The sequence below is a fragment of the Thermobia domestica genome, chromosome 10 (assembly GCF_964235325.1).
Source record: "Thermobia domestica chromosome 10, izTheDome1.hap1.1, whole genome shotgun sequence".
Lineage (NCBI taxonomy): Eukaryota > Metazoa > Arthropoda > Insecta > Zygentoma > Lepismatidae > Thermobia > Thermobia domestica.
This window is the reverse complement of record NC_137463.1, coordinates 158,917,558-158,935,009: the sequence shown is the minus strand read 5'-3', so window position 1 is coordinate 158,935,009 and position 17,452 is coordinate 158,917,558. Positions and strand designations below refer to the sequence as shown.

Sequence of the window (17,452 nt, the reverse complement as noted above, 5' to 3'; positions counted from 1 at the left end):
TGTTATATTTTAAACATAATAATTACTATGTTCTGCAATTATTATGTTATATATAAACAACTTATGTATTTTAATGTAATTATTTTATATAATTTTTCATGCATTGCGGAAAATATAATTTTAAAAAAAGTATTGACCCAGATTGGATTCGAACTCACAACCGTATGATTTGAAATCCGACAGCTTACCAATGAGCTAACACAAGGACTTCTAGAACTAAGCTTCTAGCGATGTATAACGGATCTCAAGATAATTATGACATTCATATCCATGACAAACGCTGTTTCTGTTCTACTTTGACTTTTATTTTAGTACTCAGGCGATAATTAGGCTATGTTCTATTTCTTAACTTTGAGCATTCTTTTACATATGGAAAGATTCTTTAACGTATTTAAATGCTCCATTACGTATAGAGAGCTAAATGACAAACAAGCATGTGCAAGATTTCGAAATATTGTATCATTAAGTATTTCAATCAATGTTGCTTTTTTAAACACTTGGTAACAAGTCTTATTATATTTAAAAGAAGAAAAACACATCTGCAAACTTTTTCCCGATTGCAAAGGCTGGCTTGGAGGTTCGAACCTGGCTTACTTTTTCCCGAAGATACCCGAAGGTGGACTTAGAAAATTTTTGCCTCAAAACACCAATAAAGAATGCGCTCAACCTTTTTGAGACAAGGTGTACCTTACCGTTTCATTCCTTGTAAATCAATACTAAAGGAAGTACTAATATAATTTCTACCATACTTGTTCTGTGGCTAATATATTTCTACCTCTTCCGGTGAAACCGGACGTGGTTGATTTATACCACTTCCGGTTTGAACTAACGGTTAACGTAGGAAACGGATCCTATTCTTGAAATGCTGAATCGCCTTCAGGAAACTGCTTCTCTATATATCTTACCTTTTTTTTATGTAGATCAATAATAAAACTGGAAGCAGTTATAAATTTTTATCACTTCTGGTATCAATCGAGTATTAAGGGTGGAAATGATATCTTTCTGTGAGATACTGAATCGATTCCAGAATACTGCATGTCACTATCTATTACAATTTTTGTTCTATAGCAATCTATGTTGAAACCGAAAATAGGCCTACTTTCGCTTTCAGTAGAGTAATGTGAGTAGAGATACTCTCTTTCCCTGTGACGCTGAATCTATTCCAAAACGCTGTTTATTACTATCTATTATTGTTTTTGCACTATGACAATCAACGTTTAAACCGGATTGACTTCTATTACTACTCCGGCTTTATTTGAGAGTTAACGTGGAGCTGTATTTTATTCTTTGGATGCTGAATCAATTCTAGAAAACCGTTTATGGATATCTCTTACCATTTTTGCTGTATGGGTATCGAAGTACTAGAAAATTTCAATTCTTTGAGTTTAATTAGAGTTTACAGATAAAAATTGTATCTTTTATTGACACACTGAATCTGTTCCATAGAACCACTTGTTGTTACCTATTACCGTTTCAGTTCTATGGCGATCATCGTTAAAACTAGAAATGATTGGTTTCCGTCACTTCCGGTTTGAATATAGGATTAATGGAGGAGATTTTCCTCTATTTGGGACCTGAATTGATTCCGAAAATCCGCTTCTCGTTATCTTTTACCTTTTTTCTTTCTTTCTTTAGAGATAAATATTAAAAATGTAAGTACTAATAAATGTTATTACCTTTGGTTTCAGTAGAATGTACGAGTGAAGTATGTATATATTCTTGAGTTGGACTTTATCATTTAATGTTTCTTGTTTTCCTTTCTTTCAATTTCTTTCTTTATTTAGCAACACTGTGTGATTTAAAGCCAAGGAGATTGATGTGTATTTAGGAGTTGAGGCCCAACACAAAAGGTGACAGACATCCTTCGTGTTGAACTTCGCTATTAAGGATCGTGTTTCTGTCATTAAAAGACAACTGGGTGGTGCTTCGACGCTCCCTCCTTCACAAGAGTTTGTACTTCCATGCGGGCTTTGAAAAGTGTATTTGTATTATATGTTAGTAATTGCCCCTGGTTTATTTTTCCAAAACTCTTGTCCACTTTTTCAGGTCCTCAACAAACACAAAGCATGACATTTTTCCTCTGTTTTCTTTTGGTTAGTACTTTGGCAAACTGATTTTTCCTTTTTTCTATCGTTATTCTCTGCCTTAAGCATCGTCAGGAGCATTCAATTACAGTTTTCAGTTAAAATATGATGATGAAAATGTATCATAAGAGTTACGGAAAGACATACTGCGCTGACTCCAGATAACCCCTGAGGAAAATAAGTTACTATGAAGATTTACTGATACGGTTCTTTATTTTACTTTACTTACTTTACGTTCTTTATTTTCAATATAAATATGAATGCATCTTATGTTTAAAAAGTACAAAACTACTATGTTTCTTTCAAGAATTTTGCTTAATGGAGCTGGTCTCAAGAGTACTTGGCTATGATATTGTACTGTAAGTATCTGTTCACAAGGTCCCAAATGTTGAAAAGCTTAGGGAATCAGGGAACTTAGTCTTTATGTAGAGTTAATTATTCTTCTTTTGCCATCAGCTGTAGGCCCACCCCTTATTCTATCTTTCACCATATATTCTACCACATCCTTTAGAATACAATTTAATTTCAAGTTTTAACTAGTTTTCTTTATCCATTTCAATGCATAAAATGTGCCCCAACTATGTGCTATACTTTTCCAATAGAAAAATATTGCTCAGTAGTTTTACGCACGACTAATTTGATTTTCTTAATTTATCTCCCCGTCTACATTCCGAAAATATTAATGTTTTATTTCCATTTGCATAATATCCGTGCTTCTGAACTCTGTGCTACAATACTCCTCACGAAGCGTGATGGTACTTCCAAAATTGCATTTTCTTCGATTTTTTCCATCATTTAGTGATCAGTGCAAATTTTTGAAAGTACCATTTTTGAAAAACACTGCCCTAGACATTGATCACGACCTTATCACTGTTCTGACGATTTACGACTGGTGTGAGAAGTTCATATTTTATCAAAATTAACAATCTAATGTAGGAAATCTAAAGTTGTTCCATACACTTGTTAGAGAACTGTACATCTCTAGATGGCGATTATTGTTGATCAGTGTCAGCTCATGGGGAACTCACGAGCCCTTTTGGGTTTACAGATTACACGGAGACAGTAGTGCATGGTGTTTACCTACACTGAGAAGAGAAAACGTATATCGTACGTAAAAACGTAGGTTACATGCGTACATCCTGTAGCCTTTGACTCAACGTACAACCCTATTTAACATTCTGCAGCAAACGTATAACTGAAAACGTATGTTTCATACGTACTTTCCGTATAAGTGTTCCGAATAAACATATTTTTCGTACGAAAGAAAGGACTGTATATAGGCTGTCAGGATCTCACATATAGATGGACGTTACGAAAGATTGTTAGCTGTCAGATATCCGCAGCGACATGATGTAACATCTAAACTGGAAAAGGGCAGTACCTTTGTAGCATATGGATAACGCATGCTACGTACAGATTTCCGTAGTAAACATGATTCCGTATATTGGTACAATATACTGCTGTCTGGATAACAGATTTTTCTCAGTATAACTTCTCAGCAATGACACAAACACTTTTGCAAGGAATTGATTCCACGGTGTTCCTGAGGGGCTGATCTGAACACGAGATTAGTCAGTGCCTATAGGGCTCATTTTCTAATGCTGTCACAGCCAAGAGGTGTGCTCACTCCCTCTTCATGGCCCAAATGCACTGTTAATGTATTTTGTAGCTTGCTGTGCAGGATGTTCCACTTTGAATTCGTAAAGAATCATCACTTGCAAGTGTGTTGCCATGGTGCACTTTGATACGACCTTGTTCAACAATGCAGTTTTTCCAATTGTCTGGGTAACTCAACCTGTCTGTTGGACGTACATTGAGTTTGTGACGTTAAGCGCGTGACCTTATTCTATCCGTGTGCTGTGTTGCAGAGATGAGTTTCCCACCAGATGTCAAAGCAGACACTTCTTTCACACCAACCCTATATAGGGTCTATGTGACAATTTCATTTGTATGTTGTATGAATAAAATATTATAGCTCATCCTTGCTCATATATAAAAAGCCAATTTCTCGATGTTTGCAAAACTGAATCTTAGAAAAGAGCTTGCCAAATACGTATTTTAGCTTAATACATTTCTTTCACCTCGTTAACGTATCGGTTACATGTTATCTTTACTAGGGCATCATCAAACATCGCTGCCTCAGCAAAGTATAATTTGAAGCTTTGATTATATTTAATTTACTAATATTGCAAAATAAGTCGCGGATTAAATTTGCCTGAATTTTTCTATAATTGTAGAAATGCTCAGATGTTCCTGTCTCTGCTAATCAAATTACTATTTCCTTTATACGTATTTTGTTGCTTATTACAAAATTGTGTGCGCCTGTAAACTTAAGAATGAATTTACACGTCTGTGGATGTTGCTATTTAATAGAAGACTCAAAAAATCTTATTTGCACGTTATTTCAACAAAAAATATTCCAGGATTTTCAAGGACGTCTATTTGAAAGGTTTAGGAAATATCTAAAAATTGTTTCACAATCAGCAGTCCCAATAGAATGTTACTCTCAGCTCATACAACTATATAATTGACCGCCTCAGAAATAAGTAAGAGTAATCAGGAGGTAATGGATTACCTATCTGGACTCACGATACCTATTATAGTTACATATTTTCTACAAATATTTGTACTGTCGTCGACTTTTAGCACACTACCCGCAACTACTAAGTTAAAAAATTCTTTTACCTAAGACTTAACGGTAAGAAAGATGCTATATTTATACAGTTCTGTGTGTCTTAAATGTTTATCTTTTCATATCTACAACTAAAATACTTAAGAAAAAGGCTACAGAAGTCAAAAAGTGATATAACTTACTCGCAGGATTTACATTATTATTCTAATTGGATTTGATTTATAACCGAAAGAAAAACGCCTTTACATATAGCTAAAATAATAATAATAAGGACTGCCAAACTGGAAGTGAAGCGAATAAAGACGTAACAAACGTGAGCCAAACAACACAATTATAATTTTATCTAAAACGATTCAAGTAGACTACCTACATCCCGAAAGTATGAAATACTTTAGAAGTAGAAAGGGAGATAAGTATTCAGTTTTCATTTGGTTTTCCGTAATCAGAGAATATTTGCTCAGAAATTGGCCTCTGGATGTTAAGACGTATGTTGCAAGAACGGCTGTCAGCCTTACTCAATAATCATTCAGCATAGAACCCGTGTCAATCTTAAGTTTCCTTCACTTACAGGTGTGTGTGTAGGTAGAGAAGACAAGTCTCACGTTTCAGATTGGAGAGCAAGCTTCTCACTGCCCGCAGACTTAAGTGTACGCATGTGTTAACAGAATACACGGAAGTTTCACATAGGAAGAGATGTCATATAAAACACGACTACAAAGAAAGTATTTGGAAACTCGTGTCGCCATGCCTCTAGTAAGAAAAGTAGAAAATTTAGCACTCCATCCAAAAATAAAAATAATGTATAAATTTTTTAATTTCCTCTGTCACTGCAACATTATGTTTGAAAAAGAGGAAATGTTGTTAATGATTTTTTATTTATTTATTGTCGTTCCCAAATTATTACGAAACCAAATTAATAGTATTTCTATTTACTTTTCATACTTCTAATTACCAATTAATGGAGTAGAGGCTGTTATCAAGAAATGATACTTTTAAATTAATTAGTATGTGATATGTTTTGTCAGTGAACTAAACAGTAATTAATACCATCTGGGAAAAATGCTATTTTATAGTATTTTATATATTTTATAGTATTAAAGACATATTTCGTTCGTAAGCACTAGAGACATACACAGCAAAATTGCAAGATTATTCTTTAATTTATATATATATATATTGTAAAATTTGTTGGGAACCGGTAAACTTTCTTTTTCTTAATTCTCCATGAAACTTACCTCCGGATTGGGCGGACAATATCCAGCACAATAAAAAGCATGAAATTCTGTTGGTGCTATTATCCAATCATTCCATCCAATGTCTGCAAAATTAACGACAAGCTTTCTTCTTTGGCAAATGCTTCTCCTGTCATCTTCAGATGATAACGCATGCATTAAAGACGAATTGGTTGTTGGTGACGTTGTAGTAATGAAAGTGTCGTCCCAACTCTGGAAATAGACATTTACCATAAAGAATTATGAAACATTTGAAGTAAAAAATATTTTAATACATAAAAATTTCAGAAACAACGTAAGGAAATTATAATTACTTTAGTGTTTTATTTAGCTGTATGAACGAACCAGGAAGTTGGTGGTACCCTATTTCTCTTTAATTCACTTCAAAGTTATTCATAGGCAATTTTGTTGAATTTAACTCATGAAAATACGAAAAAAAATGTTGAAAACTTCATTTCTAACTTATGAAATGAAATGAAATCTTTGAAATATTTTTTACGTCCCACGGTTATGGTGGTTAGGGTAAAGGCGACGGTAATTATGAGAAATGAACGAAATGGTGGAATGAGGATAGTGAGAGGAAACGGGAGAACACCGAGAAAACCCACGAGCACGGTTTGTCCACCACAAAGTCCACACGGCGCGAGCTGGGACCCCAAGCGCCGGAGGTGAACGCTCTACCACTGAGCCACCGCGCCCCCGTTCTAATTTATAATTAAGACTCAAATATTACCACCACCACCCAAAAAAATACCATCGACCTGTTTTCCGTTTTATGTTAATCATCAAAACGAATTTAGATTTAGAAATAAAATCTTCAGATTATGTTTATTCTAGTTATACATCAAGCACTAAAATCTACACTCTTTCTTTGCATAAACGATAAATATTAATTTCCGAAATGTGCACATTTGATTTGATTGATATGCGAGTTTTACGTACATGATCTTAGATAGGAAGTAGCGACATCTGATTATTATAAATAGCTAAAGACATGCGAATGACTTCCGAAAGTCAGCTATATATTTCCTTTATGGAGAAACTGAGAACGTTTTCTTTTCTCTTTTTGTAGTGTTACATTTTCCTTTTAATTTTTGTCCACCAAAAAGGGGAAAAAAACCTGCAAATTCTGAACCATCAGACACATTTTCATAATTCCACATATAACCGGGAGAAACTGATCTCTCTTCATCTTTCTGAAGATTTTTTATAGTAATTTTAGGTCAGTTGTTATCGTATTATTTACTAAGCATAGCGAGATAAGAGACTGCTACTCTTTATTAAGTTGTTCTAAAATATCGATCAATTGGATACCTAAGAATTCTACCACTTAAAAGTCGGCTTAACCTCAGGTACAAAAATTCAACGTCTAATATATAAAAGAGAAAGTTATCCATTTGTGATGGAATCACGGGAGAACGACTGAACCGTTTGAAGTGAAGTGAATAGTTATCAATATACTGGATTTTTATCGTATTACTTTGATTAAAATATATAGCCTAACGGGAAAACGGAGGTAATAATAGGCCCTATATACAAAAACTGAGTACCTAATAGGGATGGCCACAAAGTTCCGGTTCCGGCGGAACCGGTTCCGCGAAGAACCGGTTCTCGGAGATCCGGTTTTCAGAACCGGTTCTGGAACCGGTTCCGGACCTGGATCCGAAAACCCGGTTCCAGAACCGGATCTTAGGAACCGGTTCCAGACCTGGATCCGAAAACCCGGTTCCAGAACCGGATCTTAAGAACCGGTTCCAGATCTGGATCTGAAAACCCGGTTCCAGAACCGGATCTTAGGAACCGGTTCCAGACCTGGATCTGAAAGCCCCCAAAGACCCGTAAAGGAAGCACAATGTTCACCTTCAAAAATAATGCAAAGAGGACCATGCACTTGTGCCTTTCCCGCCCAGACCCGCTTGTGCCCCCAGAAAAAAAATTTGGTCCACTAGTGGGTGTTTAGCGAAATGAGTTGGTCAGTTTGCCTGTTTAGCCAATGAGTTTGCCAGTTACCCACTTTATTTAGCCAAATGAGACAAGCTCCCGCCGCCTGGCGCCTTCCTGTCGCTTCCACCATTTCATCTAGCATTCTGTTCACAGCTTGCCAGCAGCTCGCGTTTAGCGTAGGGATGGTAACAAAGTTTCGGTTCCAGCGGAACCGGTTCCGCAAGGAACCGGTTCTATTTTCAGAACCGGTTCCAGATTTGGATCCGAAGAACCGGTTCCAGACCTGGATCCGAAGAACCGGTTCTAGACCTGGATCCGAAGAACCGGTTCTAGATCTGGATCCGAAGAACCGGTTCCAGGCCTGGATCCGAAAAACCGGTTCCGGAACCGGATCTTCAAGAACCGGATCCGTTCAGACCCGAAAACCGGTTCCACCAGGAACCGGTTCTGGCCATCTCTAGTACCTAACAAGCCCGTCAAGTTAGGAAGATGAAACTCAGTATATAAATTCCTCATTACAAATAAGCGGAAATATATCCCACCTTTTTTGAAAATTTATGTTTAATGCGGGAACAACGGGTTGTTTTCTGTATAATAAAATTGAAATATAAGAAAAATATTTGACGAACAACTTAAACCCCTGCACCGAATTAAATACTTTTTGTACATAAGTAGACCATGTCCTAACCTATATTTTCCATGAAGAGTACGATATAGGCCTACATGAAGAGTAAGAATGTATGATGGGTTGGACGGGGTAGGGGTGTTCGATAAGGCTGAGGACTTATCGGGAGTGAAAATTTATCGAGTTGTCACCGGTTACTCGAAACCGTTCGAGTATTTGAAATTATCGAAGTTTCGGGTATTATCGACATTTCGAGTATTATTGAAGTTTCGGGTATTATCGAAAGTTCGAGTATTATCAAAGTTTTGGGCATTATCGAAAGTTCGAGTATTATCGAAGTTTCGGGTATTATCGACATTTCGAGTATTATCGAAGTTTCGGGTATTATCAAAAGTTCGAGTATTATCGAAATTTCGGGTATTATCGAAATTCCGAGTATTATCGAAGTTTCGGGTATTATCAAAAGTAGTGATGGACAGATCGGTTCCTTCACCTCTGCAATGATTCCTTCTTGCAGCCAAACTAGTCAAACAACTTTTTTCATCTGATAAGTTATTGCAAAGTTGTATTCGTGAGGAGAAATGAAAGCGTACAAAAAGGGATTGCTTTTTTGTCCGACACACACGCACACACAGGAAGTTTAATTTCTTCCTTAATTTTATTTCTTGTTTGTTATGTGCTGACAACTATTGTATCAGAGTTGTGAGACATACGGTCTTAAACGTACAAATAGGGTAATTTGCTCTTCATACGATATAGTATACACCCAAAACCTCAACCATATTAATCACGTACGGTGTTGCTAAAATGTTGTAGCAAAATATTATTTTTAAGCCAAATGTGTTATCTTCTGTCGTATTTCCTTTTCATTAATGACCACTAGTTCACACATTGCCGCAATCAGATATGGTGATGCTTTGGGCGCAAACTCCTCCTTTAGCCTTTCAGTAAAATAAATGTTAGTCAAATCATTGGTGATTTCAGGGGGTTGCTCAGGAGGAATATTCCCCCACAAACATATCTCTGATCATGTTTACCGGGGCTTACCAGTATTTGTGCTACTTTCACCCTCCGCATTCAAAATCTTCCGGGGTAGGATTACCATAATTTCTGGATATTTTTAAAAATGATGTGTGTTTATTGAGAAGTTAAGAAAAGTCTAATCTTAAGTTCCAAAACTGCTTATGCTCATTTTCTATACTTAAAATATATTTTATATTATTGTCTTAATTATTTCCCTGAGTAAAGTACTCTTGCGAAGAACACCTTATCGCTATTGATTTTTTCATAAATATCAGCACGACTGAATTGCAAGCCAAGCACTTGACCAAACACAGCGAAATTTTCCAGTCTTCCATTTTCCCTAAAATTTCGGGCATTAGTTAATCCCAGACAATTTTCCGGACCGGGCTTGAATCCAGGTAAGCCTATGGTAAGCCTATCCCGGGGAAACCTTGAAATCATCACTAAGTTTAATGAAGATGAAATAAATCTATTTCCTCGACAGTGAATATACAGGATGAGCATAAAGTCTTGCCCTGGTTACTAAAATTTATCACAGAAGAACCATTTGACATAATAATGTAAATACTGGTCAGTTACATAGGTTAGTATTACAAGTTTTTTTAAAGACCACTTACGTTACCTATGTTACTGATAGGCGATTTGCTTTCGTGATACCACAGCACGCATTGCGCTTTCTCCTGCTTCGATTGGCTTCTTGTTTCGGAAAAGAAAGAAACAATGATAAGCAGTCTATTGTATGCAAGATATAACAGGAGAGATAGGGTCTAATATTTCTTTCAACAACTGCAAATCAAGTAACTGCACGACCATCTTTCTTTGAAAGTCTGTTTGCAACAATATACGAAGCAGCTGAGAGAACCCTTGAGGAAATAATGTTTTTCTTTTTTCCCTTAAGAACTGATCGGAAGTTATTTTAATTTGATATGTAAATTGAATCAGAGCCATATGAAATGTAAGTCAGAACATGTATGTTTTCTCCCCTTTCCCCTTCATTCCTTTTTCTCTTCCTGGTTCGATCCCCGACCAAGTAAATTTTTGGTGAACAACATTATGTCCGTGGGTTTTCTCGGCGTACACCCGTCTAATCCCACATTCTTATTCCACCAATTATTCCATCATCATTCACTTACCTTAATCATCCTTCACCCTTAGCCTAACGGGCATATACGTGAGACGATAAACTGGAAGATTTCACTTCATTTCATTTTCCTTTAGTCTCTGTTCTGTCATATGTAAGTTCTCCCTTGTGCATAGTACCATGCCATGAGGGCATATAGGGAATGTGGAATTAATTGTCCAAACTTTCTTGATCTCAGTCGTAGATGACAGTGGTGTTGTTGGCACTACGCTTCGGCCGCATCTTCCCTCCCAGGTACGCATTGAATCTGAGGTTGGTAATGTCCCAGAGCCGCACGGCATCTTATATACAGAATCAAATATCGTAAAGTAACCAAGAGCAACAGATATCTGATACATGGATTTAGACCAATCCCCTTTAAAATCGGACAATTCATTCGAAAGTTATCGTAGTTTTTACACGCCTACTCTCAAAGTAAGAACAAATACTTGAATTCGGGAAAATTCCCCTTGCCGTTTAGCAACCAAAACAATAGGTGTCTGGTGAAAGCAAACGAGAGCATTTTAAAATGACTTCCATCAAAATCGGACAATCCGTTCCAAAGTTATCGAAGGACGCCAAATACAAACAGACAGACAGGACGGCCTGTAATAGAGAGCTTCGCACCCAAATTTCTCAAGGCTTGTTTCACGAGAATCTCAAATACTCGAAGTCTTTCGAGCGCCGGATGGTAAATTTTCTAAACGGAAGTTTGATAAGTCTTCAGCCTTATCGAATTTTCTTACCTCTACCTATATCAGTAGCTGTCTCTATACAGAACTTTAAATTAAACCCTCGAAATCATCTGCCTGCCCCATTATTGGTGCAATCGGCAAAGTGACCATCAGTAGACCAATGGTGTCTTGGATTTCAATTCCATTCGGGTGATGCATGTTTTCTCTTCCTCTTTCTCTCTTCTGACAGACTGCTTAAACCTTGTACGGATCTGTGGGGCAAAAAAGCTTTTCCTTCACTTTATTGCTAAGGAGAGAAGTTTTAAAATGAACACTCTGCATATATGTAATACATATTATATACAACTATGGTAACCTCGAATACATTGTTTCTTCCGAACACTCCGATAATCCCTAACTTTTCAAAATATTCAAGCGACTCGACAAATGCGATTATATTGATATATTTCTGTATTTGCTGCTTTCAAACAATTCGAGACTCTCGAACAGTTCAAATGCCTCGAAGTTGTCTAATGTTTCTTACATTTCGAGTGCCTCGAACACTTCGAGAGTCCCGAACATTTCGAGAGTCTCGAACAGTTCGGAAGCCTCGAACATTTCGGTAGTCTCGATCATTTCGAGAGTCCCGAACATTTCGAGAGTCTCGAACATTTCGGGAGTCTCGAAAGTTCGATAATTCGATAAAATTAAAATTCTTTATCGATGAAACGGTTTGGAAAATTTTATCGAATTGTTATCGATTACTCAATTATCGGAACAGCCCTAGGACGGGGATGAAATGGTGTGTAAAAAAAGCCGAGAACAATTGATATAAGTATCGAATCAATAGCTAAAAAGGTTTCTGATATGAATAATGACATTCTTGATACCATTTAAGTCCACAGTCACTCCCATCAGCATGGGAAGGTTCAAAAACGACTGAGATTAGTGTAAAATCCATAGTTTTGTTTGTTGCTGAGATAAATAGCGACACTCTTGATACCGTTTATGTTCAAGGTCAGCTCTCATCGACATGAGGGTGAGTAGCGGTGGCGGTAGAAGTGACATACGAATGTTTATCATTACACTTTCATTGAAATGCGTATCCTAGAGGTGGTAAGAGGGTTCAAATACTTTCCAGGAATGTTTTCTTCCAATGCGAAGAAAGGGAATTTCAGGAAGCCTCTGGTATATGAAAGAAGTCTTGAGTGAGTGAGTGAGTGACTAATTTATCAACGTCTAGGTCAAACCATTTAATCTAGAAACTAGGGGCGGAACCAGGACGGACTTCTGGGGGAGCGGTGGGTTGTAATACAGCTACTTAGAGCTACTTTTAAGAGATCCAAATTCTGGGTTTTATTTATATATAAAATAAGAAAGTTCCCTCTTCTGGGGGAGGCAATCGCCCCGATCGACCCCCTGGTTCCGCACCTGCTAGAAGCTTGAAATTTGGACAATGCATAGGACCGTTTGTTTCAGGTTGTAAAACAGGACTTTTCATTCATTCCTCTTTTTTCGTGTTAATTTTTTTAACCCTTACGATACCAAGGGGGGGGGGTTCGTTGAACCCACAGCCAGTTATATTGTGAATTGGCTTCTCTGCGTGGACCAAAAAAAAAACCGAAAAAAATTAACATTGTGTAATAGTATGTTATTAAAAGAATCCTGCTTGATTTTGCTCTAAACGGGTTCTCGTTTATTTTGTATAGGACAATAATGCGAACTGGGTTCAAGAAGCCCTTTCCCCTTGGTGGTGCATGTTACCTTTTTATCGTTATGACTTAAGATATCGTTACGGCTTGGTATTTTTGTTTTCTGCTACAAATAAACACTGGCATGTCTCAGCCTGACAACAATAACGTTTTGCAACACTGAAGGTCTTGGCAACACTGATTGTCTGTTTGTTATTGTTGAACGTGGTCGGAGATTTCGCAGTACTGGAAATAGATAGAACGAATATTTTGAAACATCCTGCGAGTTAGATGTTTTGATTTATAGCATTTCAGTGTTTTCGTAGCTTCAGTGCTAATATTCTGAAGTCCAATATTGTACCGTAAAATAGCCTATTTGTAGCCTAAAATAATATAACCTATTTTTATAACCTACATGTATAATTTCATTTATAGTGATGATGATGATTGTGATGATCTGGTGTTCTACTCGAATATCCCTTAGCGAGACGAACCGATGGTGGTTTGGCATTTCCTTCCATGAGATGATTATGACGTCCAGAGGACGGAACCTAGAGTTTAAAGTGGGATCCAAACCACTTGTGTTCCCACTTATAGAATCCAACCCGGGACCTCTTGATTGCAAGGCGACGACCTTAATCACTCATCCACCGGGGACACTATTTCATTTATAACTGATTATTTAATAAAACATCTGAGAATTTAATTTGAAAATGAATTTTCCTCTATGGGTTCAACGAGCCTCCCCCCGCCCTTGGTATACTACGTTATAGAAATTACCTTGGTATCGTAAGGATTAATTTTTGCCCAACAAAAAAGGAAAAAAAATGCAAATCCTGAACCATCACACACGTTTACATAATCCCACATATAACCAGCGGAAACTGAACTCTGCTCATACTTGAAGATTTTTTATAGTAATTTTAGGACAGTTTTTATAGTATCTGTTACTAATAGAGATGCAAGGGCTGGGGAAAAAACCGGCTTTTTTGAAAAAAACTCGGTTTTTTCTGCTTCGCTTTTTTGCTTGGGAAATTTTGGGCTTTTTTGAAAATTCTGCTTTAAATTCATAAACCAGATTTTGTTTCGCTTCTCTACAACACAAAAAGTCATTTAATTAGTGGTTGATGCCGATAATAATATAAAACCTCGAAAATAAACCATGAATTTCGAAAAGATATTTCAAACAGTTTTGCTTCTCAACATATTTACATTATGAATTCCAAAGGATTAACCAATGTATATCATAAGATTTTTTTTAACCTCCTACATACAAAAGTAAGCAGGGTTGGCAAGAGCCATGGTTGTTTTTGAAAATGCCAAAAACCCGTTTTTGGGGGGGAGTTTAAACTAGGCTTTTTTGGTTTAAACCAGTTTTTTTTTGGGTTTAGATATTTTGCTTTATGTATTGATATTACATATTGACAGAAATAAGTTTGTTTCGCCTTGGTGTTATTATGCAACAACGGGGTTTTGCTGGAAGAGGTCACATAAGCTTAAAGAAGTCCGGTCAGTAAATTTCTTAAATTGAGAAACTCCCGCCCTAGCCATCGGGAAAATCCCGTCATTACTCTAAATGTAAAACAATAACGGAAAAAATCCTGTTATTGCTTTGCATGCAAAATTTAAAGGTCAACGTATCATAATCAGTACCCTAAAACTGAGGTATTAAATTACAAATTTAGTGCGTACATATCATTGAAAGTACAATCCAAGCTAATGTTGGAAGCTACGTAGGCAATCGATAAATTTTGTCAATTTATATCAGTATATTTAAGCAACCTTGGCTTCTTTATAAAACAACAGGTATTCAGGCATGCAGAAATACACAATTTAGTTTCGTTTCGTATGTTCAAGCTTAACATTCTTACGTAATACCGAGGTTATCAAGGAGAAGACTTTCGCTTAAAGTGACATCCGAACCGCTACTTTGTTTACGCATGAAAGAAGGGTTGTGGTTCGACCGAGAAGTGAACATGGGACACCTTGATTAAAAGGTGAAAAGGAAATAAAACTAATGCAGATGGTTTGATGTATGGAAACGTCACCATGAAGTTCACACGATTCGCATTTTTCGTACCTTTTATTTTTTTCGGTTTAAACCAGTTGTTTATTTAAAAAAAAAGAAGAAAAACAGCTGGTGTAAACCAGCCAACCCTAAAAGTAAATACTTCTTTAAAAAAATTACTCAAATAAGTAGCAAAATTCTATGTAGTATTTTTTACTTCAAAATATTCCATACCCTCTTTTTGGAACAAAATAAAATTAAAATAAAACATAAGAAAAATACTTAGATTTATATGATACACTTAAAGGCTGTACACCTAGAGCTTTTGGTTTTGTATATTCTTGAAATTCTACAGTTTTATGTAAGCACCATCACGGTTTATTCAGTCCTCAAGTTTTCTGTATTTTTAACAAGAGGGATTGAACATGAAGGGTGTGAGATAAGAACATGGTAACCCATAATTTTACTATTTTAAGAAATTAGAAATTTTCTGCTGCACAATCCATTTTGAAAGTCGGAAAGCTGATTTTTCACATAAGTCTATACATGAGGGATTTAAACGAAGTGGTATGCGTTGCTGCCTATCTGATGCTGCGTAACTCATCAATTGAAAATTTGTTAGTTACCATGTTCTTGGCTCACACCCTTCATATCATTATGGAACTCTCCCCACCCCACCAACACACACACACAAAAAAAGGACTACGGAATATATTTAAGTTAAGATAAATACAACTGCACAACAAACATGATTGACTGGAGCTTTTGCACTTCTATCGAGAAGTCCGGAATTCAACTCAGCATTCGACCATTCTGACAAAACTTTTCTTCATTCCATCTATGAAGTAGAAATAGTGCGTGTACTGTGAGTTGGCTGACTTCATTTCTTATTGTTTTTAAATCGTTATTATTACTAATTACCAGCAGTGACGGTTTTACGAGGGTTAGGGGGGGCGGTGTTTCGGACTGAAGCCTGTTCCCCAAAATTACGGAATGTCTAAAACAAACGAAATATCTATTAGTTATGCCTTTACTCATAAACTTTAAGCTGCCGTCAAATAAAAATTACGAATGTTTAGAAAAACTAAACATTAGTAAGAAAAAAACCCTCCCAAAATACTTTTCTAAATCCGCCACTGATTCTCAGTATAAAATGATCTTGTCAAGGTTGTATCCGGAAAATTATTGCTAAATCGTTGCACAGCTACAGTAAAACAGAAATGTGGAAGTACGGTTAGACGGATATATTGAAAAACGTACGCTTTGACGGATATATAGAAAAACGTAAGTTTAACTTCTGCGTTAGAAGCTAGAGTACTAAGCTCTTAGAAATGAAACAGACGACAAACTGAAATGATATCGAGAAAAAAAAATATCGATAACTCAAAAGTTAAAATAAAGTTAAATAGCCTCTAAAATTGCCCTCAAATACTACATTCTTCATGTTAGCTTTAATTCGTAAAACATGTGCTCCATCCATCTTGATGGTGAATTTTAGAGCGAAATATGGCATTTAGGTCATGGAATTCTTATCTAAGTATAGAATATACTATAAGAAAGCTATTTAGATAGAAAAATCATGAAAATGAAAAAAGCTAAAATTTCCAAAATTCTCGTTTTTTTCCCAAAAAAGCCGGCTTTTTATGTGAAAAAACCATCGATTCAAAAAACCCGGCTTTTTTGCATCTCTAGTTACTAAACTTAGTGCAATAAGAGATTGCTAATTTTTATTAAGTTTTTCCAAATTATCGATCATTGCTTTTACTCGATCTCGATCTAACTTCTCGATGATTTTACTATTTGGAGACCATAGGAACAAGGCTAAGCATTTGATGGCAACAATAATGCTGAAGAGGTTGTTGCTTTAAAAAAAAAAATCTCTGCGATGATAGTGATTCAAATCGTAGGCATTGTGATGTTGGAAATTGTTCAACGTAACAAATTTACGAGTGTTGTTGCAGAAATTTGGTTTCAGTTTCACAATATGAACAAGAGACGAGTCATTATAGAGTCAGCTAGAATATAGGGTTCCCAGACAACCTCTTTTACCCGGAAATGTCCTATTTTCAGCCCTTGAATATTATATAGGCGGATTTTTAGGAGAAATGCCCTCTGTTTGAGGATTACAGACGATTGGTCTAGCTTCAGTGAGATTTGAACTGAATGATGCAGATGAAGATGATTGCCAGATTCCATTTTCTATTTTTATTTGACTACTAAAACTTTTCATAATAATATTGACCTTAGTTAACTTTATTTACAAATCTACACATAAAAATAACAGCATGTAAGAATTGTAATAATACACAGCACAAAAAATTTAGTAAGTTTAAATATAAAGCAATGAAATGTTACGGATATAAATTTCAATTTCGAAAGTATAGAATAGATATCAACCAGAAATTGTTATTATTTCAGT

At 36.1% G+C, this 17,452-nt stretch overlaps 1 protein-coding gene across 2 annotated transcripts in view; it reads right to left on the bottom strand.

The window, feature by feature from the left end:
* LOC145662789 (uncharacterized) overlaps positions 1-17,452 on the bottom strand; it is a 406,333-nt gene that overhangs the window by 40,943 nt on the left and 347,938 nt on the right. For both annotated transcript variants that reach the window (XM_081728672.1, XM_081728673.1), the window contains exon 3: positions 5,952-6,161. In XM_081728672.1, the coding sequence (XP_081584798.1) occupies positions 5,952-6,161 (210 nt within the window). The remainder of the gene's footprint in view (positions 1-5,951; positions 6,162-17,452) is intronic.